This window comes from Podarcis tiliguerta (assembly GCF_965153285.1).
Source record: "Podarcis tiliguerta genome assembly, chromosome: 4".
NCBI classification, from domain to species: domain Eukaryota; kingdom Metazoa; phylum Chordata; class Lepidosauria; order Squamata; family Lacertidae; genus Podarcis; species Podarcis tiliguerta.
In genome coordinates, this window is record NC_139537.1 from 5,300,875 (window position 1) to 5,315,390 (window position 14,516).

Here is a 14,516-nt window from a genome sequence, read left to right on the forward strand (position 1 = left end):
TACACTTTTCGCAAAAGGTTTCCATAATTTTGGCTGCTAGTATAAGTTGTTCATTTTAAAGTTAATGTTCTTTTTATATGGAATCAGATTATTATTATTATTATTATTATGGGCAGGGTAGAAATAAAAATTATTATTATTACTATAGTGGTACCTGTTCTGGAAAAGCTTAAGTTTGTAAACCGAGGTACCACTGTATCATCCTCATCCTCATCACTGCTACTACTATCTGAGATTCCATAAGCCTAGCTCTTCTCTGGGATGGATTTTGTTTGGCCCAGTCATGGCATCCCCTCCATCTCCAATGTCAGTCCTTGTTATGGCTTGGTCTCTCCCACAAACGTGAGACGACTCTGTTAATAATTTCAGATGTATTGCTAAAACAACAAACTTGGACGGAGCTCCTCTACTCATCGTCCTCCCCACAAGATGGAGTTCCCCGGACTGAGCTCCTCCCCCTTCCCCAGCACGGAAGCCCCCACCTTCTCTTCCAGTATCTTTAAATTTGACAGAGAATACTTCCTGCATTCCAGCGTCTGACTCACTCCTGTAGATCTCACACAGCTGTCTGCCACTCTGTCTCTCTTTTTCTTCTCCCCTTTGTTCAGAGCTCAGATGACAGTTGCTCTCTCCCTCCTCTCTGCCTTCCGCTGCTAGCTCTCCTCTCCCCAGGCCTGCTTCTTCTCTGGCTGGCAGCACCTGAGCTTCGCTGCCAGTCGGCTCTTTGGTCAACCCAAGACTAAAAGGAGCAAAAAAAAAACCTGAAGCTACTTAGCTTTCCTAACAATTCTGAAGCTGACATTGAAGATGGCCTGGGAAGTTCAGACCAGCCCAATCCTGGTAGAAAAAGGAATAATTTGAGGAAGGCTGTTCAAAGAAAAAACTGTAATTCACTCTTTATTGTGGAGGTGTTAATTTCCTAGGTGTTATAGGGGGTGCTGTTGAGCTCTGTAAAAATATATGAGGTTGGTCACATTGAGGTATTTTTTGAATTTCCAGGCTGATATGACGATCCCACAGGGAGCCTTACCAAGAGAGGCCACGATCCCACGATTCTCCTCCATGATGTCCTTATGCAGAGCTCTCTGCTCAGGATCCAGCAACGCCCACTCCTCGTCCGTGAAACGAACAGCAACATCTTCAAAGCACACAGGACCCTAAAAGAAAAAGGTAAATGTCCTCCTCTGAGACAGTAGAAATATGATCTGCTACACAATGCTCTGTTATTTCCTTCCTGTTAATAATAATAATAATAATAATAATAATAATAATAATAATAATTTATTATTTATACCCCGCCCATCTGCTTGGGTTTCCCTAGCCACTTTGGGCGGCTTCCAACAAAACACTAAAATACAATATTAAACATTAAAAGCTTCCCTAAACAGGGATGCCTTTAGATGTCTTCTAAAAGTTTGGTAGTTATTTTTCTCTTTGACATCTGGTGGGAGGGCGTTCCACAAGGCGGGCACCACCACCGAGAAGGCCCTCTGCCTGGTTCCCTGTAACTTGGCTTCTCGCAGCAAGGGAACCGCCAGAAGGCCCTTGGCGCTGGACCTCAGTGTCTGGGCAGAATGATGGAGGTGGAGACGCTCCTTCAGGTATACAGGACCGAGGCCGTTTAGGGCTTTAAAGGTCAACACCAACACTTTGAATTGTGCTCAGAAACGTACTGGGAGCCAGTGTAGGTCTTTCAAGACCGGTGTTATATGGTCTCGGTGGCAGCTCCCAGTCACCAGTCTAGCTGCCACATTTTAGATTAGTTGTAGTTTCCGGGTCACCTTCAAAGGTAGCCCCACATAGAGCGCATTGCAGTAGTCCAAGCGAGAGATAACTAGGGCATGCACCACTCTGGTGAGACAGTCTGAGGGCAGGTAGGGTCTCAGCCTGTGTACCAGATGGAGCTGATAAACAGCTGCCCTGGACACACAATTGACCTGTGCCTCCATGGACAGCTGTGAGTCCAGAATGACTCCCAGGCTGCACACCTGGTCATTCAGGGGCACAATTACCCCATTCAGGACCAGGGAGTCCCCCCACACCTGCCCACCTCCTGTCCCCCCAAAACAGTACTTCTGTCTTGTCAGGATTTAGCCTCAATCTGTTAGCCGCCATCCATCCTCCAACAGGACTTTCAAACAGGACTTTCACAGCCTTCACTGGGTCCAATTTGAAAGAGAGGTATAGCTGGGTATCATCTGCATACTGATGAGCACCCAGCCCAAAGCCCCTGATGATCTCTCCCAGCGGCTGCATGTAGATGTTGAAAAGCATGGGGGAGAGGACGGAACCCTGAGGCACCACACAAGTGAGAGCCCAGGGGTCTGAACTCTCATCCCCCACCACCACTTTATGAACACGGCCCAGGAGGAAGGAGCGGAACCACTGTATGACAGTGCCCCCAGCTCCCAGCCCCTCAAGACGGCCCAGAAGGATGTTATGGTCGACGGTATCAAACGCTGCTGAGAGAGCCAGCAGAACTAGGAAGCAGCTCTCACCTTTGTCCCTAGCCCGCCAGAGATCATCGACCAGTGCGACCAAGGCAGCTTCAGTCCCCATGATGAGGCCTGAATCCTGACTGGAAGGGATCCAAATGGTCCGCTTCTTCCAGGCGTGCCTGGAGTTGTTCAGCAACCACTCGCTCAATCACCTTGCCCATGAATGGAAGATTTGAGACTGGGCGATAGTTAGCCATATTGGCAGCATCTAAAGCTGGTTTTTTAATAAGCGGTTTGATAACTGCCTCTTTCAGCGGGTCTGGGAAGGCTCCCTCACAGAGAGAAGCATTCACGACCTCACAAAGCCCATCGCCCAGCCCTTCCCGGCTAGCTTTTATAAGCCAGGATGGGCAAGGATCAAGGAGACAGGTGGTTGGTCTCACTCGTCCAAGCAGCCTGTCCACATCCTCGGAGGTAACAGATTGGAATTGATCCCACGCAACTTGACTAGACAGGGCTCTAGCACTCTCCTGCCCCGGCCCTGCTCCCACGGTGGAGTCTACCTCTTCCTGAATCTGAGCGACTTTATCTGCAAAAAACTTTGCAAAATCATTGCAGGAGATCATGTGGCCCATACTGGGCCCCAATGTAGCAGGTGGTTCTGCTATATGGTGAACCACCTGAAAAAGTCTCCTGCTGCTGTTTTCTGCAGATGCAATAGAGGCGGCCAAGAAAGTCTTCTTCGCCGTTGCTACCGCCACTTGGTAGGCTCGGCATTGATGGTCAAACTCATGCTGGGTAGCTTCAAGAACACTGTCCAACCAACTTTGTAACCAGAGGTTCAACTGAATCGAATCTGAATCACATGCACCACAAGGCCTATGCAGCCTCAACTTAAGATGGCTCCGCAGCCTGGCTTTGCACTGTAAAGTTTGCAGCAGCACGTGCAACAAAATGGCGTCCAGCATTCAAAAACACCCTCAGCTTGCATTAACTAGCCACACACAAGGCATGCAAGTTCCACCCCCCAGTCATTCTTAGACTTCTTATTGGGTGAGCAACACAGCCAAGCAACAGAGTTGGAGCCTCCCTCCTCCCTGGCCGGAAGGGAGGGAGGGAAAGGAGCTGCTTCCTTTGAAATTTAAGGGACATCATTTAAGGGACATTTAAGCGACATCTATCAATAAGGGACAGCAGTGGGACGTGGCGCTGGAATAAGGGACTGTCCCTTCAAATAAGGGACAGTTCGCAGCTATGCACAAGGCCTGGGTTGCTGTGTAAGAGAAACCTGGTGGGCAAGCAATGGCAAGGACAGGCCCATCTGCTTCATCCAACTAAGTCTCTGTTACACATGCCAGGTCAAGTCCTTCATCCGTGATCAAGTCATGGATGGCAGTGGTTTTATGAATCATTGACCTGGCATTGAACAGCAGCACTGTTCATGTGGGTATCGCTTGCTGATTCTAGTATCCGTCCAGTCAGGACCAGACCTGGAGGCAGGGATAGTCCTCCAGCGACTACTAAACCTGTCTCCTCTGTAATGACATGGTCTGGTCTTAGCGTAACTCCTCCTCCTACCCGTGATCACTGAGATCGGTTGTCCCAGTGCATCCCCCCCATGGAACATGCCCCAGCTATTTTGTGGGCTGGGGCCCACTCCCCGGCAGCCCTTACCCCCCCCCCCTTAAGAACAAAATAAAGCCCTTAAAGAAAAGAACCCACAATAAAACAATACAAACAAAAAACTGTAAAAATTACAATCAAAATCAAACAAATTCCCGAGCCCAACCAAACATCCACCCTACCCCCCCACAAAAAAAGTAATCAAAAGGGAAAAAGAAAAAATTAAAAACATTTTGAAAAGAATATTGCGCCGCTCCGAGTCCTCCTGGCCAGCAGGAGCAGCAGCAGCAGCAGCAACCGTCCCTATGAGGCCTGTCAGGCCCCACCCTGGGCCAGGTGGTGAGTGGCAGGAGCGGGGCCCTCAGGCACTCATGCAGGGGAGTCCTCCTGGGCAGCAAGCAGTCCTTATGAGGCTTCAGGCCCCACCCTGGGCCAGGTAGTGAGTGGCAGGAGCGGGGCCCTCAGGCACTCATGCAGGGGAGTTGTTTCAACAGGATTGCTTTGCTGCACATTTTAATTCTGGATGCTTATTTTATTCTAAGTTTTAATTATGGGTATTCGTCTTTGTGCAAATAGGTGGTACTCCACCTTGTGTTTTCCAAGTCATTCTGCCTACGCAGGCATTCCAGTTTGCCTGATGGAAGGGTCCACTTTCTCCTCTCCTCGTGAGCTGTTCTGGGGAGTTCCCTCCCAATGCCCTAGAGCCAAAATCCAGGGGTTCATGGGGATATGGAGAGGGGGAGGAATAGGGGGCAGGCTCCTTTTTGCAGCCAATGGGGCTGGTTAGGTGAATCCAGGCCACTATTTGTTCTCATTTGTCCACTGCTTAGAAACCGATTTTAGCATTCAGTGATCAATCTAGACATAAATAAGCCTATTTTGAATGGCCATCTGTCTTCAGTGATCTAGCAGAGATTCCTGCAATGCACGGGGTCTCCTGGCTCTGAGAGACAAGCAGGGAGGGTGGCTTCTGGCAAAAGGAGAGGGAGCCACCGGTGGCTCTTCCTTCGCAGCCTCTCGACCTCCCTCCTCCCACTCGCTTCCTTCCTCTTCTGCCTCTGATTCTGCACTGCATTCTGCCACAGAGTCTCCCAGCTCACTAAGCCCTTCAGCTTCTGACACCTCCTCTTCCCAGGCTTCTCCCTCTTCCCCCTCTGACCACCCATCCTTCTTCTACCTCTACTTCTTGGGCTCTGAGCCATCTTCCCTTCCTGGTTCCCCAGCTGCATCCTCCCACTATTCCTCTGGGCCCAACCAGTCCATGACATTGCTCCATCCCTCGGCCTCTGTCCCCACAAGGCAGCTTCCCCTGACCTGATCTGGTTCCACAGCCGCTGCTTCCCTTCTGTCCCCATGAAAAGACGGATCAGGAGGTCTTGCTGGCATCATTCTGTCACCTGCAAGAGAAAAAAGGTGATCAGGACGCCTGGTGTGCCTGCTTCTCTCACAGGTGAAACAGGGCATCTCTTACTACAGATGGGCCTTTGAGAAAGCCTTACCTGCTGAGAGCATTTGGACGTTTGTGCCCATTTCATATGTTAGTTGTGCAGAAATACATCTCCCTTCCTCTGGACCCTTGTTCCCAACTGTCTCCCCCCAAAGCAAGATGAAAACAACTCACAGATGAGTTGGAAAACCAACACAATGAGACCAAACGGAGAAAAACCACCTTCCTCCTTACCCAGTGGCCTCTCTCTGGTGTCCAACGGAGGCCTCTCTGCCTCACAGGAATCCAGGTCCATTTCTGCAAAGAGATCCTTTCCCTGAAAAAGAAACAAGGATTCAAAACAGAGAATGGTGAGAAAGACTGCGAGATCTCATTCCATGGATGCTTTCCCAGAAAACGGATGGGCCATCAGCAGACCATTATGGGATGTTCTCTGTCCTGTTTGGAGCCCCTTGGGAGTATCCAGAGGAAAGTCTCTCTCACCTGCTTTCTCTCCTCTGCCTGACTCAGGAGGAAACCTTCGGCCAGGGCCACCGCCTGGGAACTGGTCTCCGCTCCGCATTCCCTCACCCAGCTCTCCATCTCCGGGGGAAGGACAGCCAGGAATTGCTCCAAGATCACCAGGTCCAGCATCTCAGCTTTCGTGTGCCTTTCTGGCTTCAGCCACTGGTGGCAAAAGTGGTAGAGTCGGCTGCCAAACTCTCGGGGTCCTTTGGCCTCCTGGCAGCAGAACTGCCTCAACTGCTGGCTCTGCACCTCTGAGCAGAGGGTGTCCTCCTCACCCAGGATCTTCTGCACTGGCTTTTCCCAGAATCCCCCACTGCTCCCAGTTTGGCTGGCATGGCCTCTTCCTGCTTCGGGGCCAGCTGAATCTTGCTCATCCATCTGTGCTCTCAGGAGGCCTTTGAGAGATCGGAAGGAACCCTTTGGTCTTCTGCCAAGTTCTGCCCTTCTAAATGAGAAGCTCTAGCAAATCCTACAAAATACATTGTTTTGTTACAAAATTGTTGGGACAGGGAAATAAATATTTCCCTGAGCAAGCATGGATGAGTCTTGCTGGGAACCAGGGCTGGACTGCCCTGCATCCCAGACCATGAGCTATCTTTTTGAAAAGAAAGAGAAGGAAGAGGAGAAGAAATAAGTCTCTAGCCTTCTAGCAATGCAAAATGTGGAGGCAACTGCAGGGATTTCTGGGAGATTAATCAACCTGGTTTCTGCTGCCCTTCCAGTCAATGCATGAAGTCAGAACCGACTGACAAGGGAGTCATTTGTGGGTCTATTGGGTCCTTACCCGGGGGTCCTCAGGAGTTCCTCCCCCACCCCCACTCCCCTGCTTCTGTCTCCTTTTCTTGCACTTGGACTCTCTGCCGCTCTCCAGACAGACTCCTGGGGTGGGGTCCCTTTTTATTTGCTCTGAGGGCCAGGTATGTATCTGATCAATCCCCTGAGGGCCAAGTGGGCAGGGCCAAAGACATCTCCCTTGAAATTTAGGCGGGTAATTTATTATAATTATTTCGCTAGATAACTTAACACACCCACATAGCCATTGATGCCAAGGTCCCTGGAGGCTCGGTGAGTAGCAGTGCCCATTTCCGGCTGCTTTGCCAGCAACATTCCCTTTGGGACAGAGAGGATGTGGTCCTGGGATGCCATGCTCTGGGTGCGAGGGGATTGCTGCAGTGGCCTCCCTGGGGAGCTGCCCTTGGAGACGACTGGGAAACTGGTCTGCAATGCAGCAGCCAGACTATGGGCTGGGATCCCTCTCTTTATTCCTGGCCTTTCTCTCCCATCTAAACTTCCTTCCTTCCTCCATGTGGGTTTTCTTGGGGGGGGGCTAGTCCACCTCCTAGTCCAGCTTTGGAAAACCATTTCCACATTTTTCCTCTGTTGTGCAATGAGGCTGAGCGATGTCACACAGAGTTAAAGTCCCAGGGACTCCTTTGTTTAAAGAAGGGAGATTTTTTCAGAAAGGGGGCGGGGGCGGAAGGCCAGATGAGTTTGGGATCCTCTGATCTCCAGAAAGGAGAGCGTGGCAGACCTGGCCCATCCCTGATCAGGCCCCCCAGGCATCCTCCCCTGCTGCAGCCCTGGGACCCCCCCCCACCTTCTCCCCACTGCCCCCTCTGGGGGGAGAGAGAGGAGACTCACCAGATCCCAGGAGGGGACAGCGAGGCAGCCCTTGCAGGAGAGACCCCAAAGCAAGGAAAGGACTGGGGAGGGAGGGGCCTTGGCTCTGGAGGACCTGGCCCCCCTCTTGCTTCCTGGCCTCTCTAGGAAGGCAGCTCACTTCCCTTTAACCCTTGCCAAGCCGAGTCCCTCCAGCTCAGCCCTCTCTCGCTTGGCAGAACCTCAGATTCTTATTATTTTTTATGGATTTAGGGGGCAGCTGCCCCCCTGGCTAGGCCCATGCCCAGATATCCTTTTGGGGGTGAGGCTCTTGGCTGGACTCTGAGCATCTCCCTCCCTTGGCCAGAAACCAGAGGAAGAGCTTGCAGGGAAAAGGGCTTTGCAGGAGGCAAGGAAGCTCCTCCTGGAATTCCGGAGTGGAGAGATAGGAGGGGATCCCAGGGTCATCTAGTCCAACCCCCAGCAATGCAGGAATCTCAGCTAAAGCATCCATGCCAGATGGCCGTCCGATCTCTGCTTTGAAACCTCCAAGGAAGGAGAGTCCACCGCCTCCCAAGGGAGACCTTTCCCCTGCCCAACTGCTCTTAGATGTCCCTCAAGGCAGCGGGTCCTGAGTTCTAGCCCTGCTGAAACAATCGCACTGGCTGCCAAGGAGGAACCCAGTGAAGTTCAAAATAAATAAATCCTATTCTCATCATAAATGAGTAATACTTTATCATACATGCTTTTTATGTTAATATACAAAAGTATGCCATTTCCCTAATTATTATTATTAATTAAATTGATCAGGTGAGTGTTCTCCTTTCAAAGGAGGCAGGTGGAATCTCCAGGGTTGCTAATAGCGTAACGTTGCTTATAGTGTTTCGTTAGCGTGGGGAACCACATTCCAGTAGAAGGAGGCCAGGATTAGCCCCCAAGGCCTGGGGTGTCCCTCCTCCCCTGCAGTAGGACTTGGAATCCAGGATAAAACTCTTGGAATAGCCTTGCCAGGTGCTCAGGGACGGACTCACCTGTCCCCATGTCCTTCTCTTTGCAGATGTGCTGCAAAATGTGTTGGAATGTGAAATCAAGCTTTATTTACAGTGTAAAATAACAAAGAAACATGGCGTGAGCTGTCTTCCACAGCCGTCTCCTCCTCAGTCAGAGTAAAAGAGAACAAAGGATGGAAGCGATTTACAGACTGACTTCCATTCTTACACAGACAGTACAGAAGCTGTAAACACGGATATCCTGTTACACTAGCAATGGGAGAATGAAATACTGACAGTTTGGCCCCCAATTGGGTCCAAAACCAAAGCTGGCAACCCTCATGGTTCAGGAGTGCCAGGGACTCCGTGGTGGGGGTAGTGGGGGCCGCTTTGGCCCAGACTGGCCCCTGACTCTGAGACGCTCTTTCCTCCCGCAGGACCTCCGATGTTACGCCCTTTGGGAAAGTGGGGAGGAACAGAAACTAGCAGCCAACAGCATCCCTTCTCTGCTGGCCTTTGCCCGAAGGTTCCCCCATCTCAGAGCAAGTAGCTTTTCCCCATGGATTCAGTCCTTTCAACACTTCCACCTCCCCAAGAGGCTCCCAAGGCTACTCATCCTCTGCAGTTGAGAACAGACCTAACTGAAAAGAATGGCTTCCTCTTCTGGTGACACCAGAGAATTCTAGAAGACATTCACCCTTTCCATAACATTATGGATGCACGATTCCAAGTTTCTTGGCAAGACAAGGGCCTTTCCTGGCCATAGAGCGTCCTCCTCAGCATCCCCAACGAAGGAGCTGGGTTGCAAGAGCTGCAGCTAATTGGGGGGGGGGGCTGTCCTCCCCCCTCCCATCTCACCTGCTAGGTAGGAAAGCAAGAACCAGAGAGAGTTGTGGGAAACCCCGAAACCAGCTTGCTCTGTGCTGGAGCCAAAGCTGCGACTAATAGAGAAGCAAGATCTGTCCGGGTGTTGATGCTGTGAGCCCCTCCGTCCTACACTCCGGTTGTGTATGCGAGTAAATAAAACTAGATGTCATAAAGACGCCCCAGTCTCCGCTGACTTTCGTTCCAAGGAAACCAAAGATGGGGAAGCGCCTGGGACCCCTGGAATCTCCCCCCTCAGAGACTGGGGTAGTTTGCAAATACAAACACACAAACAATAATTTGTGCCTGTGTTCCTAATAGATAACTAAGTGTGAAGAGCATGTCATGTGCTTCAGCAACAGCCCTCCTGGAAATAAGGAAATGCAACCCCCATTGCTGGTCAACTCAAAAAAGCAACAAGGGAATCTGCTCTGGTGTCCCATGAGGTCTGTGGGGCCTCTAAGTAAGAGGAGCCATTGCTTTGCTTTCTTTTCTTTTTTAAAAAATAACTTAAAGAAATTTTAACATAATCAAACATTCAAATTACATTTTACAGTTTCAATTAACACCCCCCTCCGTGTCTTCCCCCAACTTCCCTTACTGGTTTATAACACCTCTGCTTCTTTTGCTTATAAATTTGTATTCCTTATATATTAAAATGAAGATTATAACATTTGTCTCTTCTTCTCATTTTTACCTCATAATTGCATTTTCTGTTTGTATTTGTCCGTTGTAAGTGTATCACTCAAATCCTGCCAGTGAGTTCATTTCTATGCATTGTTTCTGTATATACATCTTAAAAGGTTCCCAATCTTTTTAAAAGTCATTATTGTCCTTATCTTTAAGTCTCTCAGTTAGCTTCGCCATTTCAGCGTATTCCATCAACTTTTCTTGCCAGTGTTCTTTCGCTGGTTTTTCATCGCCTTTTCATCTTTGAGCTAGTAAAATTCTGGCCGCTGTTGTCACATACATGAAGAGATTTTCCTTATCTTTTGGTAAATCCTGCCCTAAAATACCTAATAAAAACACTTCTGATCTTTTAACAAAGGTTATCTTAAAACATTTTTTTCATTTTATTATAGATCATCTCCCAATAGGTGGAGCCAGGTGGGCCCAGGTCCAGGTGAGGGAGGGTTGCCATGGTGACAAGGACCGGTAAAGGCCACAGACTTGCAGGCGGCCATTTTGGGTTAGCAGTGAGGCGAGTGGAGGAGAGAGCAGTTGGTGGCAGTTGACGGAGGACAAGGCGAGGCAATCAGTGGGTTCTTATTTTCTCAGTTTCTTATTTTGCTTCTTATTTCATTTATTACTTATTTATTTATTTTTTCTTCTTGAAGATGTGCCACAGGCTTTCGTCATCCAGCAATGGTGAGTATTGGACGAAACAAGAGTAGGGAGAGCATAGCTGTCAACGTTTCCCCCTTTTTGAAGGGAAATTCCCTTATTCCGAATAGGATTCCTCGCATGAAGAGGGAAAAGTTGACAGCTATGTGGGAGAAGATCCCAAAGACCTGCTCCCCGCTGCCAGGACTCTCAGTTGCGGGAAAATGACAGCCTGACTTTTGCTGGAGCCAGAGCAAGATTTCTTGCTCCAGGTGATACAGAGCTGCCAGGCAGCTGCCCTGAGAGGCCTCCATGCCCTTCAGGTGTCCAAGCACCGGACAGTGGAGGCCATTCTGGGGCTGCCGGAGAGGAGGACCCTGCTGGCCTAGGTTCACGTATCCTGTTTGAAAGGGAAATCATCGTAGGGACGTCCTGTGAAATTCTGGGTCAGGAATGCGGTTCCTACAATGGAGGCATGTGCAACACTACTACACTGTGGAACTGTAGCAGGCTCCAATTTGGACTTTATGAACATATGTGGAACAGAAACTAGCAGACATTTGGTCTTTATGAATGAACTGATTTATTGCACTTTATGTGTTGTTTATGTGCAAGATAAACATTTGATATTGTGATAAGAATATATAGAAGAGTATTGTTTATGTGAATCCACAGCCGGTTACGTCTTGTGTTTGTCGAATGTATTTCATGTAACGCAAGGTTTGATGTTGTTTTGCAAATTCCTAGAATGAAATCTTGGAAGTTGGACATCCCTTCCATAATGCATAGGTAAAGGTAAAGGGACCCCTGACCATTAGGTCCAGTCATGGCCGACTCTGGGGTTGCGGCACTCATCTTGCTTTGTTGGCCGAGGGAGCCGGCGTACAGCTTCCGGATCATGTGGTCAGCATGACCAAGCCGCTTCTGGCGAACCAGAGCAGAGCACAGAAACGGAAGGCGAAGGGGTAGATTTAAGAGACCAAATTCCCAAGGGCATAAAACCTCTTCAGTCAGTTTAAAATCCACTTTCCCATTTTGATGTCCTAAGACATATACAGTGGTGCCTCGCAAGACAAAATTAATTCGTTCTCCGAGTTTTTTTTCGTCTTGTGAATTTTTCGTCTTGCGAAGCACGGTTTCCCATAGGAATGCATTGACGGTTTTAAGAAAAAGGCGCAAGACGTTTTCGTCTTGCGAAACAAGCCCATAGGGAAATTCGTCTTGCGAAGCAACTCAGAAAACAAAAAACTCTTTCGTCTTGCGAGGTACCACTGTATCTCATTCAGCCCACATTCTACCAGCTTCCTCACATAAATCTCACAGAGGACTTTGTCAAAAGCCTCACTGTAATCAAGATGCACAATTTCCACAGCAGTCCCCTGATCAACAAAGTTTGTAACTCCATCCAAAAAAAGAAAAGGAGAGATTTCTCTGGCTTGACTTGTTTTTGAGAAAGCTGTGCTTTCATCCTGTATGTTGTAAAATCTTCAGATGAAGGGTGAATAAATTTTAAAAATAATAAATGAGGATATTGACATGTGCAAAGGAAGGAGATTTATGTACAGTGGTGCCTCGCAAGACGAAAAGAATCCGTTGAGCGGGTCTTTTCGTCTTGCGGTTTTTTCGTCTTGCGAAGCAAGCCCATTGACGGAGTAGCGCTATTAGTGCTATTGGCTAAAAAAGGGCTAAAAACAGCTTTTTAAGGGGGGGGGATTAGCGGTTTTGCTGCTAAAATGCTTTTAGCAGCTTAGCGATTCAAAATAAGGGGTTTTGGAGCAAAAAAAACCCCCGAAAATTTTCGTCATTTTTCGTCTTGCGAAGCAAGCGCATAGGGAAATTCGTCTTGCGAAGCGCCTCTGCAGACAGAAAACCCTTTCGTCTTGCGGGTTTTCCGTCTTGCGAGGCATTCGTCTTGCGGGGCACCACTGTATTTATTTAATTTGTAAACCAACCAACCCAGTGGTGCCGACTTGAATAAAATATTGGTGGGGGGCCAGGTAAGGCCCGCCTTGCACAATCAATCACATGATGTATGCACACCATTTGAATGGCAATGGCTATAATGGCATTAGCTTTTTTAAAAAGTAATATTTTGAGCCCGTACTTCAATTTCCCAGCAGCTCCCCTTGCCCCGGAGAACACTTACAGCATTTCACATCCTCTACCTGTGGCATTGTTCAGCAGTGGGGAAAGTGACCTCTTCACACCGGATGTCCATTTGGTATGGCCCTTTCCAGGTTTTTTCCTGCCCCTTGTGTTTGTCTTTCATTTGTTCTCCTACGTGTGTTGCCAGTAGAAGCCACAATTCTGTGGGTACTCTAGGTGGCACATAAAGCACCTAGAAGCTCCCTAGAGGTTGAAGTGCCGATCAAACTTCAGTTTTGCGCTCTATAAATTCCAATTAGCAGTACTGGGGGGGGGGGAGGTCAGATTCTGGGGCAGTGCTTTTGTCCAGCAGAGGGTGTCACAGGGCCAGCCTACTTTCCCTTTAAAGCAAACTTGGGTCTCCAGCTGTTTTTGGATTACAACTCCCATCACCCCTAGCTAGCAGGACCAATGGGGAGTGATGATGGGAACTGTAGTCCAGGAGCTACTGGGGACCCAAGTTTGGCCCGTAAAGATGGGACCTGTCCACATTTGTATTTTCTTGTATTTTGTTTTCTTTGTGACCTTTGTGCATTTATTTTTTTTATTTTCTAAGAGGGCAAATTGAAAGAGAAATTGTATGGTAAGTTGCGGAAGAATAAAAGGCTGTGTTTGGAAAAAAACCCTGGGGGGTAGCCTTGTGGCGATCACACAGGGTCCCCGTTTGACGGTCTATTCATCCCTGTGCCACCACTGTGATCACTTCGCCGTTGCCACTAACCCATTTCTCTCGGGTACACACTGAGTTCAGACAGTTGTTAACATTAAACCAAATAAACAAGTTTATTTTATAAGCATTAACAAGTTTATGGTTTCAGATCATTTTTCTTGTCAGTTTCTTAGTTTCATTATCAGCCTATACCTTCCTAATACCTTCTAACAGATTATCCCAGCTGTTTAACTGACTCCTCTTAACAGATTCTCTCACTTTCTCGCATCAAACTAGCCCAACCCACAGACTTATCCTCCCTCTCCCTTCTCTAACTCCAGACTCACTTCTTAACAACTCTAACTCCTCCCCTTGGGTTCCTATTGGTTAATCATTTTACACTTAGTTAACCCTTTCCTTATTACCCAGTATGATGTCACACGCCTAGGAGGGCAAACCCCACAGGCCTCCTTAAATATTTTAGGGGGGGGGAGACGCCTAGGTCTTTAAGCATTGGCGCCTATTCCTATACCTACAGGTCTCAGGATGCTTACAACATAAAAACACAAAACACCACGTTAAAAAGGCATTAGATGTCAATGAGCCAAATGCAAGGTAATAAAGGTGTGGATTTCTTCGCTCCTAAAGCTGTATAATGGTTTTCCCGACGTTTGTATGGATTCTTTTATGGGAAGTGAGTTTGGAGCTTTGACTGAAGCTCTTTCCACATTCCACACACTGATAGGGTTTCTCCCCTGTATGAATTCTTTGATGGGAAGTGAGATTGCAGCTCGTACTGAAGCTCTTTCCACATTCCACACACTGATAGGGTTTCTCCCCTGTATGAACTCTTTGATGGGAAGTGAGATTGCACCTCTTCCTGAAGCTCTTTCCACATTCCACACACTGATAGGGTTTCTCCCCTGTATGAA

The 14,516-nt window shown here is 48.5% G+C and overlaps 3 protein-coding genes across 3 annotated transcripts in view; 1 reads left to right on the top strand and 2 right to left on the bottom strand.

The window, feature by feature from the left end:
- LOC310676834 (tigger transposable element-derived protein 1-like) overlaps window positions 1-14,516 on the top strand; it is a gene marked incomplete at its 3' end in the record, with an annotated part of 1,439,559 nt that overhangs the window by 919,872 nt on the left and 505,171 nt on the right. The window lies entirely within an intron of this gene.
- Window positions 1-14,516, bottom strand: part of LOC310675494 (uncharacterized protein) — a 30,670-nt gene that overhangs the window by 4,616 nt on the left and 11,538 nt on the right. The window lies entirely within an intron of this gene.
- Window positions 5,170-8,184, bottom strand: LOC310675788 (zinc finger and SCAN domain-containing protein 31-like). The gene is made up of 4 exons (XM_083436889.1): window positions 7,657-8,184; window positions 5,992-6,484; window positions 5,731-5,824; window positions 5,170-5,458 (listed from the first exon to the last, which is right to left on the bottom strand). Exons 2-4 carry the CDS (start codon window positions 6,391-6,393, stop codon window positions 5,298-5,300), a joined length of 657 nt encoding a protein of 218 aa, XP_083293015.1. The 5' UTR covers window positions 6,394-6,484; window positions 7,657-8,184; the 3' UTR covers window positions 5,170-5,297.

Coding starts and splice junctions, on each gene's coding strand:
- LOC310675788 (XM_083436889.1), bottom strand. CDS start 6,393: ATGGATGAGCAAGATTCAGCTGGCCCCGAAGCAGGAAGAGGCCATGCC. Junction 5,825..5,991: donor AGGCAGAGGAGAGAAAGCAG/GTGAGAGAGACT, acceptor TTTCTTTTTCAG/GGAAAGGATCTCTTTGCAGA. Junction 5,459..5,730: donor GCCACTGGGTAAGGAGGAAG/GTGGTTTTTCTC, acceptor TTTCTCTTGCAG/GTGACAGAATGATGCCAGCA.